The 26,677-nt window shown below is 33.8% G+C and overlaps 1 protein-coding gene and 1 pseudogene across 2 annotated transcripts; one reads left to right on the top strand and one right to left on the bottom strand.

Moving 5' to 3' along the window:
* Nucleotides 1–1,594: 1,594 nt before the first annotated feature.
* On the top strand, nt 1,595–9,458 carry LOC100371561 (very-long-chain 3-oxoacyl-CoA reductase-B-like; annotated as a pseudogene). The gene is made up of 11 exons (XR_014929929.1): nt 1,595–1,680; nt 1,833–2,190; nt 5,263–5,309; nt 5,887–5,962; nt 6,208–6,377; nt 7,425–7,469; nt 7,796–7,830; nt 8,017–8,098; nt 8,365–8,429; nt 8,657–8,806; nt 9,126–9,458. The product of XR_014929929.1 is annotated as a very-long-chain 3-oxoacyl-CoA reductase-B-like (transcript).
* Nucleotides 9,459–10,660: 1,202 nt separating this feature from the next.
* Nucleotides 10,661–12,376, bottom strand: LOC100368062 (medium-chain acyl-CoA ligase ACSF2, mitochondrial-like). Its single transcript, XM_002731093.2, has one exon. It carries the CDS (start codon nt 12,374–12,376, stop codon nt 10,661–10,663), a length of 1,716 nt encoding a protein of 571 aa, XP_002731139.2.
* Between the last annotated feature and the right edge of the window lie 14,301 nt (nt 12,377–26,677).

Raw genomic sequence — 26,677 nt, 5'->3', positions numbered from 1 at the left:
TACGTACACTTATCTCCGTAAAGATGTCAGATTACATTACCAGATACAGGGTTGGGAGTACAGACCAAAGTTCTTTGACCCACATTTATTTACAATGTGTGCTGACAAAAACAGTAAAAAAGGTAAAATACATCCTCATCATCATGCTTTATCAATCCAATGTCTTAAAATTATACTGTCATAACGGACAGTCATTTCGTCGCAGGTATTGTTTCGTCTCAGTTCATCGAAGGCAAATTATCACAGCAATTTTTATGTTACGCACGGCAATTTAACCTGACAATTTAAAAAGAATGTTTCTCTCGAGTAAAATAAATTGAAAAATTTTTGTCAAAATAGCACAATAACATATTACGATCAAATAATTTAAAGTATATTTAAAGTATAAATAAAATATATCTGGCTCTAATTATCCGGAATTTTTGTGGTAATTCGAGGGTTATATATATATATAACTCCCCGCGATTTAAAAAGTACGAAATATGTATCTGTCTCGACTCACTGATTGTGATATTATGTTACATTAATTGCTCCACCATAGTATTAAAGCCGATCAACTACATAGACGGGATTCTTTTGAGAAGAATATGGTAATTAAAAGTGAATCTTTTAAAATAAAAAAATATCAATAAATCATTAACAATCAAACCATACTGACAAATAAATAAATAAAATATCTACTGATTCCCGGTGTTATGATGTAAGTTAACAAGCACGCAACGAGCTTCCATATATTGATTTAATGGTGAACTGTGGTGTACTCCAAGTAAACTTGGTAATGACCGATCGTCGCTCTTTAGGCAGATGAACGGACATCCGAACACCAGTGTGGTTCTGAGTGATTCACTATTGCAATTATGCATTCCTCGTGATTTCAAATGATTTACGTTTAAACAAGGACTAGTGATTCCATATAATAAACAGGCTCACGCTTTCTGTGTCTTTTATTTCACAGCTGACCACCATGAGGAGAGAACGTGTTTGAAACCTGTTTGAGGGCAGAGCTTTCGATTTGAAATGTACTGTGTGTACATGCATTAATTATCCGCTATTTTTGCTGATGAGCAAATTACGCCAAATTTAATCCACGTGAACATGTAAAATAACAATATAACTCGATGTTTCCCTGCCAAGTTCGCGAACTTAAAAAACAATTATATTAAAACATTAAAATAATGAAATTAAATGTCGGAGTGAAATAAAATGGTTTTACGGTATACTTTAAATTACACATATTTTATTAGTGTTACTAGAACGAAGTGACAACAACTTTTGAAGAAGCAACATTGTGAAAAAAACAGTATCGGGACAAAACAGTATTCCGACGAACAAATATTAGAACGAAATAACTGCAGCACAAAACCACAATGATACCATAGACAAGGAATGAAGGCTCCAGCCAGCTCACATTTTTTAAACTCGAAAAAAACAGTCAAAAAGAATGAAGAATAAAATCTAAAAAAATACCGAACCCGAACGCATGGCACACTTGGAGGCGAAGAACCAATCACAAAACTGTCTTATAATTGGTTGTTAACAAATTTAGAACAGGCCACGCCTCCAACTGTGCCAGGGTCAGGGTTGAACTGTGCCGTACGTTCGGGCCAACCGTTAATTATTCAGAAATAGAGTCAATTTGTGTAGTTTTCTTGATTTATTCTGCAGATAAGTAAAATATAGGTAAGGCTTTGGCGAAATTTGAAATAGCAACTAATATTCTTCAACCTGGTATTTTTTATAGATTTTATTTTTCATTCTGTTCGTCTGTTTTTTCCAGTTTAAAAAATATGAGCTCGCTGGAGCCTTCATCCCTTGTCTATTTCTTACACTAGATACCAGCCGATACCCCCCACCTCATAGAGACTGCATACAGTTGATCATAGTTCCTGAGCTCCCTGTTATAAGACGGAAAATTTTGCCACTGTAAAGGATGAATAGCGACAATCAACGGCTTGCCGCTGACACACAAAGGTGAACGTTGACCTCAGATCACATCGTTGTTAAACATGGCAGCCATTGCAGCAGTTTTGGATCAGCTGGACCATCCTGTGTTTGCAGCTGTCGGCGCTGTAGTTGTTTGTTGGTATTCGTTACAGTTGGTGTTATCTGTACTGCGAGGTGTTAAAACATACGTTTTGACCGGGACTCTTGGCCTGTCTACAGATCTGCGAGGACTAGGTAACTGGGCTGGTGAGTAATATTTCATATTCATCGTAATGAACAAGCCATTCCCGCAATGTAAATACACATGACATGTCAAAGGTAGCTGCAGCTCTGTAGCTCCCTGGTTTCGCGTTAACACCACGACAAACAAAATAACCGACAGCGAAACCAAGCGAACTAGAGAACTGGGTTTCGCGTTAACACCACGACGAACAAAATAACGGACAGCGAAACCAAGCGAGCTACAGAACTGCAGCTATGTCAAAGGCCGTTCCTCATTGCTCGCGGACCACACAAGTTACAGAATAATTGCGCAATGCTTAAGTTTTGAACGCATATATTTACTACCTGGATTAAATTTTAAACGGACCTTTGCAAGAACTGGGATACAGTTAACTTTTTCACTCCGAGGTTCAGATGGAGGCTCCTACATTTCGGTTAATTATACTGTAAAGGGGGTAATTATTCACTGGGTTTTAATTTAGCTTATTTCGCTGACTGGAAAATGCGATAAATTAAAACCCAGTGAATATGTAAAATTTAGAATAGAACACATTATCTAAATGATAAAATCGTGAATTTAAAACCCACTGAATATGCCTGAAATGGTAAATCGGTGAAATTTAAACCCAGTGAAAATTAGTCATTTTACAGTAATCAGCGTAATTGTGAAACGCCCCAGTCTTAGCCAACACTGGTGAAGCGTACGAGTGCCATTTTCTATAATTACATGTATCATAAAAACAATCGAATATTGATCTCCGCTGGAGTTTTTATTTACGTGCTTTCATCCGCCCGCCAATCAAACACACACTTTAGAACAGGAACATCCAGGGATTTTTGATCCATGGACCGTCGTCAATAGCAACAGAGAGGTCCAATGATCAAAGACATTCCCGGAATTACTTTCGTTTGCTTGGAGAAAATTTAAAAATGAAAATAAAAAGGACAATCATGGTGATGTTAATATTAAATATTTTAATACAAGTTTGCAACCGCACACAAATCTATTTTTACAACAATAAATGTAAAAACAACTCACATCGGATACATGAGCTTGTTATAACCAAAAATGAAATTCAAACAATCGATAACTCGCAAAGATAGCGCTCCAAACTACACTTCATGTTGGCATATTCGTCCTCGTCCTTCTTCTTTATGCTGATGAACAAATTGCCCAGAAGCTCATTCACCTCGACCGATGGTATGTCTTTGAGGCACGGCAATTCTCCGGTATTCTGAGTTAGCCACTCGGTACAGCGACGGACATCACGCTCGGTGGTTTTAACGGTACTTAAAGCATCTGGTGTGCTTTTATAAAACCGTCCACTTCGTCTGGTACTTCATTTTCTGGTGCTGGTTCAAGAATTTCATCAAGTTGGCCCTGTCATATCGACCGCAACCACTGCATAATATCCATTTCGTCTGCTGCAGCCATTATCGTCTGCTGCAGCCATTATCGTCTGCTGCAGCCAGTATCGTCTGCTGCAGCCAGTATCGTCTGCATATTGTCAAGGGAGCCAGTAAACAGGATGCGTAAACATATCCATCATCTATGCCAAACTTATTGATTAACGCGATGTACCTTTTTACCAATTAGAATTACCTTTAAACATTAAGATATAAGCCCTGTATTCTTTATGTTATTAAAGGTATGTAATAACTGTTACAACATTACAGCCCGAATACGGGCGTTAGTTCCTTCGCGCAAGGAGATCACCTGCGCTCGAGCAGAAACGCCCATATTCGGGCAGTAATATAAATTATTGGTCTACCCCTACAGTTGGGTTGTGGACCTGAGTAGTTAGTTGTTAAGTTAAAACTAACATTTTCAAATGATTTTTTTCATAACTTTTGCGGGAAACTGTTCACAAATGTACACAGTAAAAGAATTTATACAAGAAATCCCAGCAGAAATGAATTTGTTACTGGGTTAATTTCGAAGAGAATATGATGGTCTTTATTCGAAATATTAACATTTACGCTTTTTCAACGCATTTTACGCATTTTCGCATATTTCATATGTGTAGTCGATGATTCAGTAGTAAATGAATTGTAATATTTGTCCGGAGCATTAATATTTGGGATATTTTTTTTAATATAATATGTATTAGAAGATGTTAAAATTTTAGATAACAGAATTTGTAAAAATATGAAAATACCAAAATTCGAAGGATGAAAGTTATAGTTTGATTTTTTGTTTGAAGATGAAAAAATCAAATTAATACAATAATGCAAAATTAGTGTGAAATGTGAAAACAATTCAACAAAAACTTTTTAACAACGATGGATTGTGATCTTGTTAAAACACAATTCCTAAATCCATAGATAAATTGTTATTCTTTGTCTATATCAAAGTTTGGAAGGGTGGTAGGTTTGAAAAATAATTAAAGCGGGAGGGTTGTCACCTGCGCACGCGCGAGAATTGAGTCTCCAGCGACGAACAATACACGCTAAAAACGTTTGTTTGTGAACAATTACACGCTATAGCCATCTGACGCATGCGCAGTTGACGACCCCCGCTTTAAGTAATACAGTTATTATTTTTCAGTGAATTTGAAAATGAATTTAATTAACAAAAAGACGAATACACACTTTATGGATAAATTTAAAACAAAAACAAATTACATCACTGTTAACTGAAAAAATCTAAGCTTAAATCTAAAAGAAGGAATACAAAATAATATATGCAATACGTTCTACCGGAATCTTTTTCTAGTTGAGTTTCTAAAGATGATTCGTTACCATAACACTATATTTGCTTGCCTTGCATTGTAGTACATATGTGTTGAATGCGTGACAGTATTTAAAACACGTTTTGCTTCTGGAGTACATTGAACATTTCACCACAGGACACAACATTGCAGTTTCCTTGACGTTTAACGATTTTGTTTTAAGTATCTCCGTCATCCACCCGAACCACCAGTTAATCCGGTTATTGAGTTTGTGCAGGCGGTTTTAGTCATCTTACTGACGTGGCACACCTTGGCTACAGGTATTCAACTGTTCAATTCCAAGTACGACTTCAACACTGGACTACGTACATATTAACACCATTTTGTCACACGCCGTTTGATAAGTGTATGTGATTACTTTCAGTTGTCACTGGTGCCACTGATGGAATAGGAAAAGCTTACGCAGAGCAGGTGGGTCCTAGTATCAGTACAGTCCGTTGAAGGTTCATGCTTTATGGGGGGGGGGGGGGGGGGCAAGTGGGTAGCTGGTACAGGTTACAAGAAATAAAAACAGCATTTTACGTTTTTACATTTTTTTTACATTTAACACATGGATAACGCATTTTACATTTTTATAAATTATATTTTACATTTTTATAATGTTTTCGATAATTTGAGTTGAAGAATCAAAATTGGAAATTGCGTACGAATTACGACATTCAATTTGAAAAATGCTTCATACGCTTTCAAAAAATAATAGCTCTGTACAAATTACGGACGAATAAAATAGCTGATTACATTTTACACCTTGCCCATCTCTACGAATTTAAGTTTTTTATATATTTAAATAACATTATTACGAAAATAAAAACAATTGATTACAGCTTACGAAAATACCTCTTGCCGACCTTCTTCATATACATTGCAAAATTATCAAAAACAGATCTCAATTTTGATGGTAAATAGTTGGCATCATAAAAAAGGTTGAGGCTGGAACTGAGATCAACACGTATATGGACTGTTATCATTTTATGTTTCACATTTGCAGCTTGCAGAGAAAGGTCTTAATATCGTTTTACTCAGCCGAACTTTGGCCAAGTTGGAAAATGTTGCCCAGGAAATAGGTAAGAAAAAAAGCCTGTTGTTTATATTTATATTTTAACTGAACTGCAATTCTGTCGTCAGAGCACGAGCTTGTATTTTGTGTAAAAAAGATTTTTATTCATTTTTTTGTGTTTATTTATTTATTTATTTATTTATTTATTTATTTATTTATTTATTTATTTATTTATTTATTTATTTATTTATTTATTTATTTATTTATTTATTTATTTATTTGTTTGTTTGTTTGTTTGATTTTATATTCTAGAGTCCAGGTATAACGTTACAACCAAAGTGCTGCAAGTAGATTTCACTGGTGGACCAGAAATATATAAACATATAGCCGAGCTGTTAAATAATCTTGACATTGGCGTTTTGGTCAACAATGTTGGAACAAACCATAGTAATCCTGAATACTTCACAAACTCACCAAACAAGGTACGTACATACTGTTCTTTTATACTACATCATTGATATTTTGGAATGATATATATTAGTAATATACTATTGTACCTGCATAGCCCTATCAGATTCGCTCATTTGGCGGTCGATATATATTTATATTCTCGTCGATCAAAGAAGTTATTTAAGGCTTCTGCGCTTGCGCATACGTTATGATAAATCTAACAATTCCGTTAATGTTTGTCGGCATTTCCCTTGAGAATCACCTTTAATTTTTGAACAGGTCAAAAAATGTAGCATTTTCTTCTCAACATAACGGTTGCCCATGGCAAGTTTTTACCTACAGAAATTATAATTGTAACAATTAATAAATGATAAAAAAAGCACACTTACCATTAGCGTTTTGACGAAAAAAACAACACTTGTGAATGGTGAAACTTATGAATTTTGTCATTAGGAAACAAGGCATTTTGCAGTGCAGCGTTTAACAAAATTCTTGTTTTATTCAGTATAATGTTAAAAATATTGACCTAGCCGCAGTCGATATACAGATTTGTCTACCCTCAGCGGCCGGGGTAAATACTGGTATAATATAATACTATAGAAGACTATTTTAAAGCAAAATAGCTTTTGTTGCCAGGGTTTATCAAATAATTCAGGACCAAGTGATGTTACCAACACACGCTAAAAACGCAAAGTCTCATGGGTAGACGCTTGTTTGTAAACATTGACACGCTATGGCCATCTGACGCATGCGCAGGTGACTACTCCCTCGCTTTAAGATATAGTGTCATTTTTTCAATCAATGATAAAAGTGCTTAATTCAGACAAATCGATCACCATTCACTAAAATATAACTATCATTTTCTGGAAAAATAGCCTCATGTTATTTTTTTAGACTGTATCTTTATATTTTGACTGGAAGGAAAATTTTATTGCCAACTTAATAAATTATATGTCTTTTTCATCATGAGTATGCTACTACCGATAAATTTCCGTTTTTATGCTTACCAGACTCATAGGTTCATGACCATCGTGACTGGCACATCACACAAATATTTGGCTTTTCTGTTTTCCCAACAGTTTATACCAGATATACTTAATGTCAATATATTAGCCTGTACTATGGTAGGTACGATGACATACAAACTTTTCAATATTTTGTCGTATTTTCTTTCTTGGCAATATGTGATATAAATACCCAGTTGTGTGTGAAACCATGTGTAGGATCCGAAAAATGATTATCCTTTTGCAATGTATTCCTGTACTCCCAACTCTATTATAAACCACGTGCCACGTAAATAAATACCCAAGCGACAGAATAACGGACTTATCGTATGTTACATAAACATAACAATCACGGTTGATAGGAAAGCTACCTGATCATTATAGATTTTCACAACTGGCAGACATGCCAACCTACTATTATGAATATTAGTGTATATATATTTCAGATGACAAAAATAGTGTTACCACAAATGGTGAAACGGTATGTATTTAAAACTTATTCATGTTGAATCACATAAATTTGATATAGGCATTATTTCAAAAAAAAAATAGTTCTTGATTTACACTGCATACTACGATTCTCTGTTATTTAGTAAAATTCATGTTATAAGTATAAATCACTTTATTATGCGGAAAATAATCACAATTTCTGGAATTAACTTCACAGGCGTAAAGGTGTGATTATCAACATATCTTCAGCTGCGGGATTAAATCCCTTGCCATTACTCCTAATATATTCATCAACTAAGGTATCGTTCTAAACTGTACAGAATAATTTGTTTTATGTTGTTCATGAATGCAGGTTTTTGATCCATTCAATAAATCAATGTATGCATATAATACCTTCTTTATAATACTAGTACTTTGTGAATATTGTCACCTGAATTCAAATAACAACGTTCTACACACCGTAATCGACATTTACATTTTTCTTAAGGTTTGACCGAATGCAAACATTTAATTCACATATATCTTGGTATAGTAAAATCGTAACACGTGCTTTGAAATATTGCAGGCGTTTATGGATTTTTTTCACTGGGTCTACACAAAGAATATGCTTCGACGGGCATAATAGTGCAGGTTAGTGTAACGTCTAGTTATTTGACATTTCTGCATTATATCGTTGAATATCGTTCCTGTTTCTAGAACCTCTAACATAATTCCGCGCCTGAGTTAGAGGCATTGCATAAATTTGCATACATGATTATTGTTATCATTGGTATAATATTGTCATGTCTTGGATGTATAATTAAGCATATGCAATAATATACATATACAAAACCCTTTTTTTATCTTCTATCTTGCAGTCGGTAATGCCGTTTTTTGTAACCACTAAGCTGAGTGGTATAAGTAATGCTAATCTAATGATACCTACGCCAACAGACTATACTAAAAGTGCCCTGCAGACAGTTGGTTTAGAACACAGAACCAATGGCTACCTTGCTCACTCAATACAGGTAAAGTCACCAGTATTTACTATCTCTATCATTTGTTGCAGCCGCTCGCTTCTATAAATTCTCGTTTGATTAAATTCATTGTCACAATTTCTAGATTGTTCAAGATTATTTCGTTAAAGTTGGTGAATAACACCTGTAGTTGCAACGTATTACGCTTCTATGCGAATATTTTTTTTAAATTATACAATCATAGTTATGTTTGGAGAACGACTACATATTATTATCTAGCTAAATATGCATTACATTGCACATAGAGAACAAATATTGAGAACATTTATCATATACCTTTTTCATATGAATCCTTTGATATTCATTTTAGGGATGGTTATTTGAAAGAATACCAGAATGGGTCAAATATAAATTGGTAATGGCAACTGGGGAACGATTTCATTCATACTTTAAGGAAGCTGAATTAAAACAAAAAAATAAAAATTAAAGCAGCAAATGATGTCAATGACCCGATGATGTCAATGGGAATGGAATTCATTTAAGTTGAATGTGAAATGATGGTTTATAGTGCAGTGCCATTCACAAAAACGCGTTGGCCAGACATTTTACGTGCAACATATCAAAGGTGATGTGGTAGACATTTGATTAGACAAGGTCAATGTACTTGTAGTGTTATTGCAATTACATTTCTAAGACACATCGACTTGGCATTACAATAGTATTGTGTTCATAACTTTATTTGAATAGTAACTTATAAGAACACAAGTGTTAATATACTATTAAACGAGTTAACACAAAATAAAGACAGTATATCCAACAAGAAAAATGTCAATTTGTATAAAGTATATACCCAACATTGTCCCAGTATTAGACCAATGGTTTTCTCATTGTGGTGAAAGCAAAATAAGAAAAAGCATATAAATTACATTGATATAATTTGAAAGGAATCAGGAAAACCATGAACAAGCTGATAGATAACATAAATTGGATTGTTGGCGATTACTCAATCTAGGCGTAAAAAATTTCACGGCATTGGCAGACCTCTTATTATACACAGCATACTGGGTTGTTTGCTGATCTTCAACAGTGTTAATAACGTTGTAATAAGTCCAGGATCACTCAGCAGTGAAAATATCACTGAAGTTTCCCCCAAGATAAAAAACAGTTGAAGAATTGGAAAATGAAATGAAAGAAAAGGGGCTAATTTTGAAGTACGATTTTTCGATTTGTTAACATACTTTTGACTTCTAGGCAACAACTCTCCTTCAGCTAACTTTTACAACTTGTCAGCAATATTTTACAAACTTTAAACGAACATTTTCGGCTTTAAAATTATCTTTTTAATGTTTTGACTTGCAATTTGCTTTATTAGTTTTCAGGCCAACTTTACTGACTTTCCCAAAAACACTTTTCACCTGATACAAAAACTCCCCCAAAATTTAAACACCAAGCATTCAGCAGAATATGTTCGATTAAAATCACGACAATATATACATTCACAAATCAGCTACTGGTGATTGCCTTGCCTGGTAATTCAGAGTTACATGCCTGATGGGTTACTTATATGCAAATATGTCTTTAATCACATGAAATCGACACATTTTTCAATTTTCTAGCCACATTTTCAGCCAAATGTTAATTAACAATGTCAACAATGTTAATTAATTTAATGTTAAATATTAATTACCAAGTGTTTTTTTCACAGCGATTCAGTAATGATAAAATAGCACATGATAATTGCGAAGTGTATCTACCGAACTATTCAGGTCCAGGGAATATTCTAATATAATAATTAACAGACAATTTAATGAAATATCTCTTTCTCAAAACTAAATTAAAATATTATAATTGTTTCTACTTAACAATTTCTCTGTTTAGGGATCGTAAACTAGAGTGAGCACATACTTATGCTTGTCTTCCATGCATAAGCCAGTCTTCATCCAAACCTAACTTACGAAACGCTTCGAGACACAGCGTCTTCTGATCTATTTTACCAACTAATGTTTTCGGAAAATCATTAAAAATGATCACATATTTTGGAATATAATCCGACATTCCAATGTTACTACTGTAGTAGGTCTTCAACTCGTCTGCAGACAGTGAAATATTGCCAATCAATGAGACACATGCGCAGAAGTCTTCTTGTAATTCTTCATCTGGCACCGGCACTATGTAAGCTGCTATAACGTTTGGATGACTCAATAAAGACTCCACTAAGCTAGAATAGTACATTGTTTGTCCTCCTTTTATGATGATATCTTGGCGCCTTCCAACAATAGTAATATAACCATTACAATTTATCTTAGCTGTGTCACCTGATTTATACCATCCATCTACGCTTTTAACCTGCCTTGTCTTGACTTCATCATTAATATAAGAACGAAATAGAAAATTACTGCGGACGAGTAGCTCACCAAGTGTATTGATTGGCACTATACCACCATTTTGATTCACTATCTTAACTTCAGTGTGACCAATTGGGCGCCCAACTTTATCAATAACCTCATTTTCACTCGCTATGATATCTCTCCCACTGACTAATCCGGCTTCAGATGAGCCATATGCATTCAGTACTTTAGCTTGGAATATTGTACTGACTTTCCGAATAAAGTCTGGTGGAATTGTGCTTGCACCAGTCAGAATGTAGCGAAGAGATGAACAATCATATTGATCAATGTTGCCATAATGTAGCATTTTATAAAGACCAGGATAGGTAGAAAATAGTGCGGTACAACGTTCATCTTGTATAACTGCAACATTATCTTCTATGTTTGTACCAGGGGAAAGTATGACTGATGTCATTCCCAGTATGAGTGGAGCAATGTGAGACATTTCTGAAGCGATATGAGATAATGAATGACACGCCGACAGAAGAATGTCGTTATTCGTCCATCCATATCTGTCTGCGAATACCATGTACATGTTTTGATTTGTGACATTAGTATGGAGAGTGCCTTTCAATGGCCCAGTACTACCAGATGTGTAGAAAATGGTATACAGGTCACCAAACTCCAGCATTTTGCTGGTTTCCTCTAGTAGCCGTTTACCCTTTTCGGGGTTTGTTCTGCCTATATCCATGATATCATCAATAGACTTCCATTTGTCTTGAGACGCCGCCACGTTGGTAATTATTGATTGAAGTTTTGATTTGCCATTATTTTGCAATATTTTAAAATCTGATGCTTTCAAATCTGGAACAATTTCCTCCAACTGCTTGTACACCTCGTCATTTTTGGCACCAACTACCAGAGCAACACACTCACTCTTAATTATAGCATTTTTCAGCATATTATTTGGCAAGCCGATGTGAAATCGTGCTAATACCACTCCTATCAGTGCAGCAGCAAACTGTACCAATATGTATTCAGGTGCACTGGACGAAAAAATACCCAGAGTATCTCCTCGTTTCAACCCAAAGCAAAGAAGCCCAGTTCCCAAGGCAGTGACTTGGTTTTGTAATTCAGCAAATGTGAGGTGTATCTTTTCTACTGGAAATATAAATGCTACTTTGTCTGGTGTCTTCTTTACAACAGTGTTCAACATATCTCTAGTTGTAACAGATGCTAGAGGAACATTGGTTGTTGAGTGATAGTAACTCTTCTTTAATTTTCCACTCAACATTTTTACTGCTGATTTAGTACTGTAGGAAAAAAAATAGGCATAACCTATTATTTGATATACAATCATGTTTATCTAATTCACTGCAATTGCACGTTGATAATGAAACTTACTGTGCAAAAATAAATACACTCTGAATCAGGGGCGTCGATCATGGGGGGGGGGGACACGTCGCCCCACTTTCTGAAGGGTGGGGGACACAATATCAACTGTCCCCTCCACTTTCCAGACCTACCCAAATATCAATAATAGGCTTATATCAAAGCCTGCGTTTGTGTAAGGCCTTTGGTTCTGTGTACATGTACTGTATTCTTAATGATCAAGAATGAAAATCCCCAAGTATGCACCAAATGACTTCATTTTGGTTGCATTTTTCATAAATTTCTACCTTCTGAGGGGGGCACATCCCTCCTGGGGGTTACACACCTATATTCCGACACCCCTATGTTCCGCCATCCCTATATTCCGACACCCCTATGTTCCGACATTCCTATATTCCGACAACCCTATATTCCGACAACCCTATGTTGAGATGCTAATAGGTTCTGACACCTACGAAATGTTAGAAACGTTTTTGACATTTCACTGCGTTTTTATTTCTTTACTATAAGAAAAAAATATCATTATTCTTCTTCAAATATTATTCTACGCCCACCTTTTGTAACACAATGTTACATTTCTTTACATTAAAAAATAACTATGCCGGATTATAATACTTGCCACTCTTCTGGCCATGGGCTTTCATGGAGGTGTTTTTGTGATCATCGTCGGCAATATTCTCAGACGCGATGTATCCTATCAAGCTTCAGACGCAAAATATTTATTTTTTTACTTATTGCCAAACGTTCAGATCAACAATAAACTATGTACCTGACAGTCTTCATGTGGGCCCCTGACAACTTGTACTCGGGGAGACCTAAATTACATTGTTTAGTACTTTTATGTTCGACAATCATCCAATAAATTCTGAGCCGGCCAGAATGTGCCATATTTTCAATGGAAATATGTACGCTAGTGGTCGGAAGCCAAAATTGGATAAAAACACCATCATGTTATATATCAAATTAAAGCTATATTGGTGTAGCGTACAAATATTACATCGTATAATCCATTACTTATTGACATTATTAATTCATTAACTTTATTATACGTTATTCAAAATCATCAAATGGCATTTTCTGGGCAAATCCTGTCTATGATAAAATGAATTAGTCACGACATATTCATTTATTTGAAAATAAGTCTTTTTATGCTTTCTCAATATTTTATTTATTTATTTATTTATTTATTTATTTATTTATTTATTTATTTATTTATTTATTTATTTATTTATTTATTTATTTATTTTATTTTTTTTATTTATTTATTTATTTATTTATTTTTTTATTTATTTATTTATTTATTTATTTATTTATTTATTTATTTATTTATTTATTTATTTATTTATTTTTTTAAGAGAACGCTGTTACACTGCCAAGAAATTACATATAGATAAAAATGGAATTCAAATAGATGGCGAGACGTTGCCTGACCTAAGATTTACATAAGTAACATATGTAGCAAAGAAGTTTGGGTAATTTACACAAACGTAAAATACAATGTATCAGAACAATGCAATGGAACAACGAAGAACAGAATAGAATAGTGCTTTCTGACTTCCTTAAGGAAATCTGTCTAATATGGACCTTAACCTTGAACGATGAATTATGCATCAAATTTGCAGGTACTATAAACTTATAATATCCTCGCATTAGAGGAAGCCGGCCTATTGTACATTTGAATTATCGGATAAATATCTGATAATTCTCGATGTTTTAGATTGATATTAGACGGGGTCTACAGCTGGGTGGTGGCTTAATTCTCTGAGACCTATCAATGTCTTAGATTGATAGGAAAACGTATAACGTGTGGAGGTAAACAAGGAATATTGGCCGAAAACACACAATATAGAAATGGAAAGAGATATTGTGAAACCTTTGTATTTTTGGCAATCTCAAAAACTTATGCAAACACTACGGAATGCTAAACGCAGTGCCTATTCATCTCTCGCATAATAAATAAATGATTTTAATTAATATGTATATAAACCTGGAAAGGTGCTACCGGATGTAAACGGCAACCTTGCAATTCCGCGACTGATGAATATCGAAGTACAACTTTCATAAAAAAAGGTTAAATAATTCTCCGATAATTATCGATCTAAAACTTCGATAGTTAGGCAATCGGAGGATTTAAGGTTGGAACCACATCCAACAGGCACGGATATTGTCAAATAATTGTCGAAGTATTAGAATGATACAATGGGCAACCTTGTTTGATAACATTATGCAAGATCCCGCCTTCACGGACTTTCGAGCATCATGGCCGGACTACACTACAGTTGGATTTCCAGTATTAACCCACAGGACATCCTGATTATATCAAGGTAGTAAAAGGTCACGCACGGCTAGTCAGATTAAGTTTGACACAAGTATACTGTGTGTCGGAACATATGGGTGTCGGAGCATAGGGCAGTCCCCCCTTCTCAGACACCCCCCTGTTCGCGCAAGCGAGGACATTGGCCGTTTACGCGGACACAAAAGTGTCCCCCTCACTTTTCAGAATGGATCGACGCCCTGCTCTGAATACTAGTATCCGTATATATCCGTTAAATTAGAAGTAGTAATTCATCATCGAATGCAGAAGTACAACATGATAAACAACCAGTGATATACACCATACGAAACATCGCCCTCACGTAGTTCAGTACCGTGCAAACACTTATATACAATCACAAATTACTTTCAAGAGTCAGATCGATCACATGATTAAAATAGACTCCCAATTGTAAATTAGATCACTTGTGTCTACTTTCGCCAGACATTCTAATAATAGCACATGTGTATCTTTACCGAGGCACAATGTGTACACTACACGTGATTGACTTGTGGACGTATTTTGCTTCTAATTCAACACTAGCTACTAAACAAACTGTCATAACTTAAATCTAATGTGTGACAATGTTCAACAAAATTGCTTCAATTGGGCATATTCAATATCACGGTACTGCTATCAAGTGCGCTGACATTTTGAGCAATAGTTCTTTTTCGATAGCGTATGACGCAAATATTCTGCAATATTTCTGGAAATGAACCCTAATTTTGAGAAAATTTTTTTTTTACTCAAGAAATGTGGCTACTCTTGTCCCAATCTTTTAAAGGAAAGTGTAGACTATAAACGGGAATCTTTTGTGAATATTATGACGTGAGGGAAATGGTGGAGAAAAAGTTTTTCCTTTTAAATTGATATATGCAAACTACACACCATCGCCATTCGTATATTGTAATTTTTCTCAATCTGAAACAATAAATAAAAAAAAAAATCGTGAAAGTATATACTCACTAAACAAGTAGTCATATGTTTATTAAAAAAGTAATGTAAATATATATATTTTACCAGCACAAGTGTTCAATGTAATTAATTCCAGGCTGCTTGCATGGAAATGTTTTATGGTGAATTATTTGTTTGTATATATAAATATATTATGTTGATTATAGCTAATTATATTTAACTGGAGTTTTAAACTGGCATATAATTTCATAATCTGATAATATAAAAACACAGATATATATAAACACGTTATTCAAATAGTAAATACAGAAATTCTAAACATACCATGAATATATAAATAATCAGGTTAAATGCCAGTAATATCCATTATTTCAATTTTAAGACATGTACGGAACAAACACGTAGCGTTCATATATGAAATGATGTTCAAGCTGAATTGCTAACACAGGTGAAATAATATTAACAACTTGAAAGCAAACGTCTACTCTATTGTCTAAATATATTTTCTTTTGCTTATATTTATATAAGCTTTAATTTTGTTGATAGAGTGATTAAATTGAGCCTTAGTTTATTCACTAAACAATCAGAGAATTAGACTATCGTGGTTTTACTTTGAGATGATTACAATCTTACTTACAATTACGTAAACAGTATGTTTGACCCTCTGTCTAAATTGCAAAAACGTTAATCACATTATCGACACCCAACACTTCTCGCCTTTTTCCGGAAACTACACATTATAGATATTTATTAACTTTATAAAATGCAAACTAATATTTTAACATTCGACCACAAACTTCGACGCTATGCACACACTCTTGAACGTTATATCCAAGAGTTACCTACAATACATGGTCAAAATCTAATAATGACTTTTTTGAACCAACTGTCAATATCCACATTCATTGCCGTACTCAATAGTGGATCTGTCGAACGACCCACTGTATGCTAGCAAAAACCTAAAGTCACATTCAAGGTTCAAACGTTTTCTTGAAAACTATGTACTTAAAACAGCCTCATATTTTCCCCGTTATCTTAGTTATCTCACATACTGTTTGTGATATTTATTTACCCATTCATTGTTGGACAGAATACTGACAAACAAAGCACACGCTGATATAAACATAACCTCCTTGGTCGAGGTAATAAAGTGTTTAGCAACCCTAAAGGTTTTACGTCGTCGTTACACTGTTAGAAGCAATGTATATAAAGGCCATGTTTTTTTATACGTTTTGCAGTGGGGAGGGGGTGCGTTATTTGATGCAAAAAAGACATATTTTGTAATACCAGAATACCACACAGTGTATAAAGAATAACATGATAGTATATGTTATAACATATTTGTGGGCAGAACAAAGTTGGAAACGGCAGATCTAGTTGAGATTATGTATCCAACACAATGCAATTCTAAAACATTTTGCAATATAAATGTATGTATACAAGTGACACAGTATAAAACTTGTTGTCTACATGTGTCTGAAAATAGTTGTTTTCTCATCACATTGTAACCCAATAATGAACAATGTGACCCATAATGATCGTAAGTAAGTAAGTAAGTCGCCAGTGAAAAGTCAAATTATCATGGTCACGTATTGCATGGAAATGATATCTACTCCGTATGGTTGGACAACTTCATTTTCTTAAGCAACTTGTTGAATTCTACTTTCACATTAAACACACACAAATATTATCACACACAAATTTTTAATTACGTGTTTATGATCTAGTATTCACTGGTTTACCTTGTTCGTGGTGTTCTGAACGTTATCAAGCCTCCCTAAGCAGATAGGATTAGAACGTTTTTACATCCGAGTACTCTATTGTTTAAGGTAATGGCTGAACTCGAAACATCCGAGTAGTCATTTGTGTTCACATATTAGGAATATTCAACAATTTTTAAACTATACGGCATGAGTAAAATTGTTTCACATCAATATAAAGATATTTGTTACAATCAATATGAAGATGTTAATTACTTTTATCAATTGTACTTTCCTGGTCTGAGTGAAATTATGCCAATCTCATATAATTCTCACAAGCGACATGCATTACCCAACACACACCAATCTGATGTAAGTCATCCACACACTATATCGTGATATCATACAAATTTCTAATTACTCACCTGTTCTCCATATAGTTAATGTTTATCTCTTGCGAAATAATAAAAATATTGGTAGACGCAAGCTTCTGATCGGACAAACGAATGTAGAATACCCTTTAATAAAGTCGTATTTAAACGAATTTGTATTTATCGTATTTGCATACCATTCCTTTGAAGATAATAAATTATGATATAAATAATATTTTGTGAATAATTAATTACCTGTTTTATGAGAAATTACTAGCACCTAAATTAAAGCAGATATTGTACACCAATAAATCAGCAGGTAAACAAGACTAAACAAGCTAGTGCATGGACTAGTATTGTTTGGCCTGTAAACAACTGTAAAGCATATATATATATTTTTAACAAATACTCAGATTAGTAGGTTTCGGTTTAAAAAATAACTTATCAACCACAACCTTGTGTGATATGTTATCTTAAATCATAACATAATATCTAATGAACACATTTATAGAAACATTATCATCTATGTCATGTTTAATGCAGTTATCATAAAAATTTGATAATATTTCCCCTACATTTTGGAATGCCATACTTCTGTTACTGTGTGTTAGTATTAATGTCCTTCTCTTTTTTTACCAAAAGGAATAATTTGGATAGAAGAGACATGGATTTTTAGTGAAATCATAGCGAAATGTAACTAGAATACTTATTAGTCAAACTATCAGTTGCATTTTAGTAGTGTACATTGAAAACGATAAAGCTGAGAGATTCAGCAAAAGTTAGCACAATGAGCAAGTACAATGAGTTTTTAATACAAAATGTCTACGCCATGTTACTTGTGTGTTGTAATTCAATGTATATCACATGACATTCAAAGGACCATTACAAATCGTATATTTTTCATTATAGCCATTACCGCATCCTTGATGTTGCACGTTCGATCGCTAATCGTGACCAATATTGACATTGCAATACTTTTATTTATAGTTACCCCTAGGATGTCGTTGGTGACAATGCTGGATCTTGTCCTAGTTGGAAAAGGAATATAAACCACCTTCTTTCAACATAAACTGATATTCACGCATGGTTCAACATTCATGATTGTGTTTGACATATTGGGCTTATCCCCGACTCACTAAATAGTTCCGATTTATCCAATAGCATGCCAACTTTATTACACATCGACCATAAAATTGGTGATATATAACCCACTCTTAACATAGCCTCGCACAGGCTAAATTTAGCTCTGGCCTTGACGTTGATTGCTTATCGAATGTGTGATTACTTCTTCGGTCAATTTGTAGATACAATTACTGTCCTTTGTAAGTAGCTTCAATTTGACACTCATTGTATGCTTTACTATACGAGTTAATGTCTGATCTTGGATCAAACCCCCACATGCGACACGCGTGATATACCAATCTGAAATATTTATTTATACCTATTTTTTATTATTTGTTCAGGCTGTCATTCTCACACAACAATGCTGCGTATTGTTTACACATGACAATCTTTACATAAGCTACATACGCTACAATACATGCAAAACATATGTATGGGTGCTGGTATCTTATCGGACACGACAGTTGCAGATTACAATTAAGGTAGAGATGCAGTTTACCTGACAGGTAGTTTAATTAGTTAATTAGGAAACCAAAATGACCTCCCTTGTCCACAAAACTACATATTTTCGGAAAGCTTATTGTATGAATTTAAAAATTTTGTAAGTATTTTTTGTATGGACACTTTAGTTTGAAATATGCACAAAAATGTGCTTTTTTGGTCAAAAGTGATTTAAAACAAATTAGCTTCTAAACCATGCCTCTGTTTCCTGTCAAAATTGGTTTACGGGTACATATGTTTGTTATGAAGAAAGTGCCGTCTTGAAAACTGTCTACCAGTTGCAATTTTCCTGGGCAGCAGCTCAATTCAAGTTTATGCATAAATTAACACCCAGACTAGTTGTCTGTACGATTGTTGTAACACTGTTCAACCAAAAACAATGCCCCGACGGCGTTTTGAAGATAAACACATTGTCAATCAATGTGAAAAATTCAAAATAAAAGGTCAAAGCGTCTAGGAGCTATTTTTTTAAAGTTCTGGGATGTGCACTAAAAAGAAGCTGAGATAATTGCTAATTTGCATAACAATTTACTCAGTAAGGAGTTTGCTAATGCTCATAATTAAAATGGCTTTAACAGTTCCAAATTTAAATGTATTATCGTTTTGTAAAAAGTTAAATATAGTGCATAATATGGAGATCCCATCATTACTTTTTTCACCATGTTTCTTTTTTATTATTTATGCACAGCCTTGCTAAATCTTGCTAAGCATTCAAAAGGGAGAATGTTTGCACCTGTTATCTATATTTTAAAATCGTCTTTTATGAATGTTCCACTATTCAAAATTCTAAAAAATTTTAACAGTCTATAGCCATGACTGTTTGGATAATAAAAAGCTAAACAAAAATTTCACTCCCAAGTTCCCACGAACCTGCATCTCTACCTTAAATAAAGTCAATTTATCAATTCTATATTCACGTATAACATTTTTAAAAGAAATAAATTGAGCTATAAATAATATTAATTAATAATAATTTACTATTCTGATAACAGCTAGTTCATTTCACTTAAATTAAAATTTGTATTAATGAACAATGATGAATTAAAATGAAAACAAGACTCAACGGGTTGGCGCATGGAAGTATTCAATACCTATATATAATAATTACACGATATTTACTGTTTTTTGTGACAAATCTATTAATTTTCGAATTTCTACTCTAAACATGCAACTAGAAACTTCTATCATAAAACGATATCAAAAAAAGTGAATTCCTAGACAATATACAGTTGTCATCATACCGATATATTTTGGATGCCATCGCCTTGACGTTAATTATTTGCATGAATATTTCCATCTCATTCTCATTCTTTAAATAGTTTTACTGGAAAGAATGACTGGAGAAAAAATGAAAGGAATTAAGAATGTTATTAACAAAGTATCGGTATTTGTAAATCCGTATTTTAGTTAGGCGAGTTTTTACGTTAGCGCTATATGTTATATAATTATATCTATATCTGTTATACCTTTTATAATTTGTATCTATTTGTATACCGAAAACGAAGACTGAAAACAATGTGGTTCAAATAAACATAGAGGAATGTTTCACTGAAAACAATTTTCAACATAAAGCTGATATGAATGTTGCGGAATTTGATTAGGAAATAATAATACAAAATTTAACATTTGTATAACTACAAATTCTTATGTGATGCTGATATGTCTATGTTGAAGGTTATGCAAATGAATTCCTCTCAGCCAATGAAAGCTGGGGTGATCAACATTATATCACCCCTGGCATTCACAGTGAATGATGCAGATGTATGTATTTGTTGGTTTTCAAACTTATTCTGTGTGAAAAACATTTATATTGTTTACCTGTCTAATGGTAGCGAAAGCCATAACGTATCCATATCGGATATATATTGCTGTGATGACGATTTAGAACACGATGATATTACGCTCAATATAATTTCGATAAACGTACTATTTTACAGTCGCTTAGATTGCAAATAGTCATATTTAAACATAAAGCAGGTATAATGTAAATACAGTGATCATTTAATAATACATATATGAACATCAAGTAAAAAGTACTAATTTCTATGGACTGAATACAACTTTTGCAGTTTTAGCTATTTTTATATGACGATGCTTCTAAAGCGCACAAAATTAAACCAGATGGGTAAATACAGCTCTGGAATGGCTTTATTGTGTTGTCGTTTCGCAAACAGCGCCACACTCAATATTTATCTCCCAAACAATACATTTTTAAATTCTACAAGTGGTGAATATAGGTACCATGGTGAGAGGTTTCTGCTGAACAAATAACCATTGCAAAGCTCGGGAATTGAATTTATTTTTCTGTACGTCAGGAAGGTTATAAACATTTAGTTTAGTTTTGCCTGTGTGTTACCATTAGCAGGAATAACCATGCTGTTTCAAATGTAAAAGCCAATAGCAAAATCATTGAGATTAGTAATAATAAAATAACAAATTCTACTTATGTTTAGCACTTTTTATTAATGAATGGCCACATGTGCATGCGTTGCAAAACAAGTAAAATCTCACCAATAAAAATAATTAGACATTACATCAGAATTTCCACAATACATGAGTAGGCATTTTTGGTTTAGTTTTTTTGTTTGATAAATTTCATATTGACCCAATACAATTCGACCCAACGAAACGGCGATTCAGGGTGCTTCTTCGCCATAATTTCATTTTCATGCAATCTCCATAGCTTGAAACCATTTTGTTCAAAGGCAATCTTAAGAGCTCGGTAACAGTTTAAGACCATATCTCGGTCGTTTGACGCCATAATCTGTGCTAAGTGAAGTTCAAATACCATCACTTTTATATCACTGAGAATACCACTTCTGATCAGTTGATGGAATATTAGGAATTCGCCACCCTCAATATCGAACTTCAGCACGTCGATAATTGTCTATATGAGTAAAACAGTTAATCATGGTTATGTATAACACCTGTATTTGGCTCAGTTTTTGCAGCAATAGTCATTGAATTATCCATTTCGGAATTTTTGAAGAACCGATTTATGTAATTGAAATCATGGTTTCTTTCATTCTAGCTATTCTAAGACGCAATGTACGTATTATGTTTCTAAATGTCAAATAAACAATAGAATCAATATATCGACATTCTGTAAAAATGTGTATGTATTGACTGATGTGATGTATTCCACAAACAGCGTTGATTTTGTATGACGTGTTCCATATGAGATAAAATTTCAAAAAATGTATGAACATAACATATATAATAACAAACAACAAAAGGTTAAATTGTCTAAAAATATAAAGAAAACATGGCTTTTGGTGTGATATACATATTCAAGTGTGTTTCTATATTCCTATATGATTCCATATATACTAGAAATTAATATCTCGATTTACTCACGTTTCCATGGTGTAACATTTCTCTTATTGAGGATAGAGTTCTAGCTTTCCAGTAACTCCCACGAACTTGTAAGTTATCTACGTTATCTCCATATAGACCAATATTATAGAACCAGACACGTTCTGAATGTTTATGATTCTCTAAACCCATTCTATGAAAGAAAAAATTATGATGATATGGCATGGTTCTCCTATGCTTGTATTGTAAGAATATTGCAAGATGCATCATATATACATTGTGGTATGTATATATTATCTGAATATAATAACCGGTGGCATATATATAACTGGTGGCAATTTAGGTCTATATATAGCTAAGTCTACAAGTATACCACCAGTAAGCCACTTTGCGCCAATCTGTGTTATTCATGTAATATATGCAATTTTATTTTATAATGTACTAAAATGTACACAGTCTGAAAGTTGGCTTTCTATGTACCGCATTGGACAAAATAAGAACCATGTAAAACTGAGATGTGGGTATTGGACAGTGAAGCTGGTTGGATTTTATCTTTTATATCAAACATTGTCGTCTATCAATCATGCAAGTACAATATTCTTTTGAACAGCACTCTTGCAAAGGTGGCTACTATGTATCTTATCTGTGTAACATGGTGTGCGTTGGGATACCGTGTACTTTTGTTAATTTGCTGGGTGATATTTACGCAAGCGTTTATGAGACCCGGTTCCAAAATAGTTTGATCATGTGATAGACCGGATAACATGGAGTTAACAAAAAGTCTACTACTTCTAACAAGACGACATGAGCACTGACAAATTTAATTTAAACTACAAGTGCTCCGCCAATAGCATGATCCGATTGGCCATTGCACCACTGGGTATTTATACCCGTAATTTGTTCTATAATTAACATTACTTTCCGACTCTGTATGGTGTTCTGTATCGCTGACATAATTTTTTGAGCTGTTTTAGTCACTAGCATTGTCTACTTAGAAAACGTTACTTTTCAATGACCTTTTCTTTCGTTTGTAAACAAAACTATTATCTTATTATTATCTTATTATTATCTTATTTGTATTCACAATGTGGCAACCTCATGTATTATCATCCGACTCCCGACTGAGTCTGATATCAGTGGCTGGACTACTCACAAGATTGACAGTACAACACGACCCCAGACCAGATTTTCCCACTGCAGTATATTACGACACTTCAGAAGATAATTTTCTATTCATACGCTTTGTAACCTGCTTTCCAAATGCTTGTAAATCGGCATATCTATTTCTAATTGCTTGTTTATGTCTTCATTTTGAAGTCACCGCTTTCAAGACATGGTGACTCACACTAAAAAGGCGATATAGGAATGAAGCCTGACAGTGTTCAACTATGTATCGATTTTGTGGAAGTTCTGTTGCTGGTTTGTGAATGTTGGCTCGATTAGTAGAGACTGGACGCTTGACTTGTGGGAACTAAAAATATGGGCGTGATAAATATGGGCATGTTCTCTTTGAGGACATACACATTCAGCTATGTATAATCATCGTAATTTTTGATAATACCAGTTTAGACGAGCCGAGACTAATCAACATAATCCAGAAAAATCAATTTTGATCTAGAACATTAACACTGGTAATTTGTAACCTTGTAACTTATATTTAGATTATTTAGACAGAGAACGTTTGTGGCCCCCTTGTGGCATGTTCAGGTAAACATGGATGTTGTTTTGAGAATCTATTAGAAAAAGGCAGAACGTTGCCAAGATGCTTCAACACGCCTATGCTCATTGTGGTACCAAAATTGTGCCGACATTGATTGAAATATTTGTATCTTCCATGTGATTGTACGTGGAATCGCTTGTCACGCTGGCGGTTAAATCCTTGCTAAATCCAACTATGGCATCACTCGAGATTCCTGTATTGTGTATGTTTAGAGATATCTCTTCGAAACGACAGAGATCATATAAAGATGAGAGGATAAGTTTTGCAGTCCATGTACACATTTCACATGTAAGCAATAATACTTATATTTCAATAAGAAAAAAAAAACACACTCACGTAGGGTCAAATGAGTAAACATTGCATCCATATTTAGCGATAGCATCGTCAAACGACCAGTCATTATTAATACTATAATGATAGAAAACAGATATTTGTTAGCAAAAGCTGATACATTAAAATGATGATTAGGGACAGAATACGATGAAGTTTTTGCGCCATGCATTGGGAGGTACATATATAATGTGTTTCTTTGATGAACTTAACATATATAAAATTAGCACCAAATGTATAAAATGTGCTCAATCGTGTATAATGTAATGACAGTGTTAGTGATACACATTTGCAGTTGCCACAGCTTGTAATTTTTGATATTAAGCGGAAATATTATTCATTCGTAGCAATAAATGTATCAAAATAAATATTGTTTATATATCTTATTTTCAATATTAAGAAACTTTAATAACAATTCTCCATCTTGATATTATTAGTGTTTTCTATATACTGATCGGATTCAAACAAATAAGAGTGTTCAGAGGTAATGTAAGCCATAATTACTGTGTTCCATTTTATATTTTATATAACAGATTTCCAGGAGACAGTGATTGGGAATTAGTTTACAAATTCAAAACAAATTAGTGCTTTTGGCTTGTTATTACATACATTCATATCAAACAATGAGTTGAATTGCAAAAAAGCCAATAACTTAAACGTCACACGATATATGAAGGTCAAACATCAATGACCCTCGTGAAATTGTATTCATTTTAAGATCATATACAGTAAGTTTTGGCGCCTTCACCACTATCGCATTATAAAAGCATCGGTAATTTTTATTAATTTCAAATAAATAAGAAGTGATCATATTCTTTATATAAGTATAAATTAAATGATGAAATAATGTTCAATTGCAATCAGCATTACTAAAATATTAATATCAGCTGTAAGATTAATGAAAATTTTCATCAAACATCAGAAATAATATGAATTGTTATACATCTGTCACCGTAACGCCATAAGTTACAGTGTGCCGTATTGTTACGGTATTTTACGAGGTATTTTCATCCTACCATATAAGAAAATGCGAATTTCAAATGTGGAATGATTACGCGCGTATGCGGTATCTAATAATTAAAACAAACATGGCTGCCACCAGGGTTTGACAGGACACTACACAAAGAAGATCGCTGAATCTGTTCTAAGCGTTTGGGATTTTGGCATTCTCGTGATGTATACTTGAACACAACAAAAATGTATAATAACAGTACGCCGTCGCATCGACCTCCGCTAGGCATCGGTCGATACTCCCACTGGATTGTCTTCGTGCATACGAGGTATCCTCGTGATAACTTCATAGTAATAACACTCATAATAAACTTACATTAACAATAAAAAACATGTTTTTTCTCCAGAATTTACCTTATATGTATTTTTCAAATCATAGAGCAAAACATAGACCACATTGGTAAGTGCAGCTGTACAATAACATGAATACATTATGAATATAGTGTTACATCTTGCAATGAAACGAGATATCATAGCTTTAAAGATTTAACAACACAAAGATGAAATGAAACGACATGATGATCCAGTTAGACGATTTTGTGGGAAACCATCCTCCTCTAGGATTTGTATATTTTGTCAAGGAGCCTAAGTATACATGAAATGTAATTGTAATGTGTCGAGAATTTCGATCTAAGATAATACAAGAAATTGAGAAGAAAGCCACGCTATGCCTGCTGAATATAGACTAACTGCATTACCACAAATGCGAAATGGGACACAAACTTGATCTTCAACTTCACTACATAAAGATCTTGCATGAACAAGAATGCTACAAGATGAAACTGATGTTGAAACCATTGTAGATATTTTTCAGAACAGTTGGATAAATCCTTTTGGGCAACAGGAACAGATTTAGTCAACCTGTGAGCCGCAGTTTTTGCATCAGTGGATGTTCGATGCAGTT

The sequence above is a fragment of the Saccoglossus kowalevskii genome, chromosome 7, assembly GCF_978046115.1.
Source record: "Saccoglossus kowalevskii chromosome 7, keSacKowa6.1, whole genome shotgun sequence".
Lineage (NCBI taxonomy): Eukaryota > Metazoa > Hemichordata > Enteropneusta > Harrimaniidae > Saccoglossus > Saccoglossus kowalevskii.
Note: the sequence above shows the minus strand (reverse complement) of the source record. Positions and strands in the feature narration are given on the sequence as shown.

What these genes read in the sequence shown, in the direction of transcription:
- LOC100368062 (XM_002731093.2), bottom strand. Translation starts at nt 12,376, where the DNA reads ATGTTGAGTGGAAAATTAAAGAAGAGTTACTATCACTCAACAACCAAT.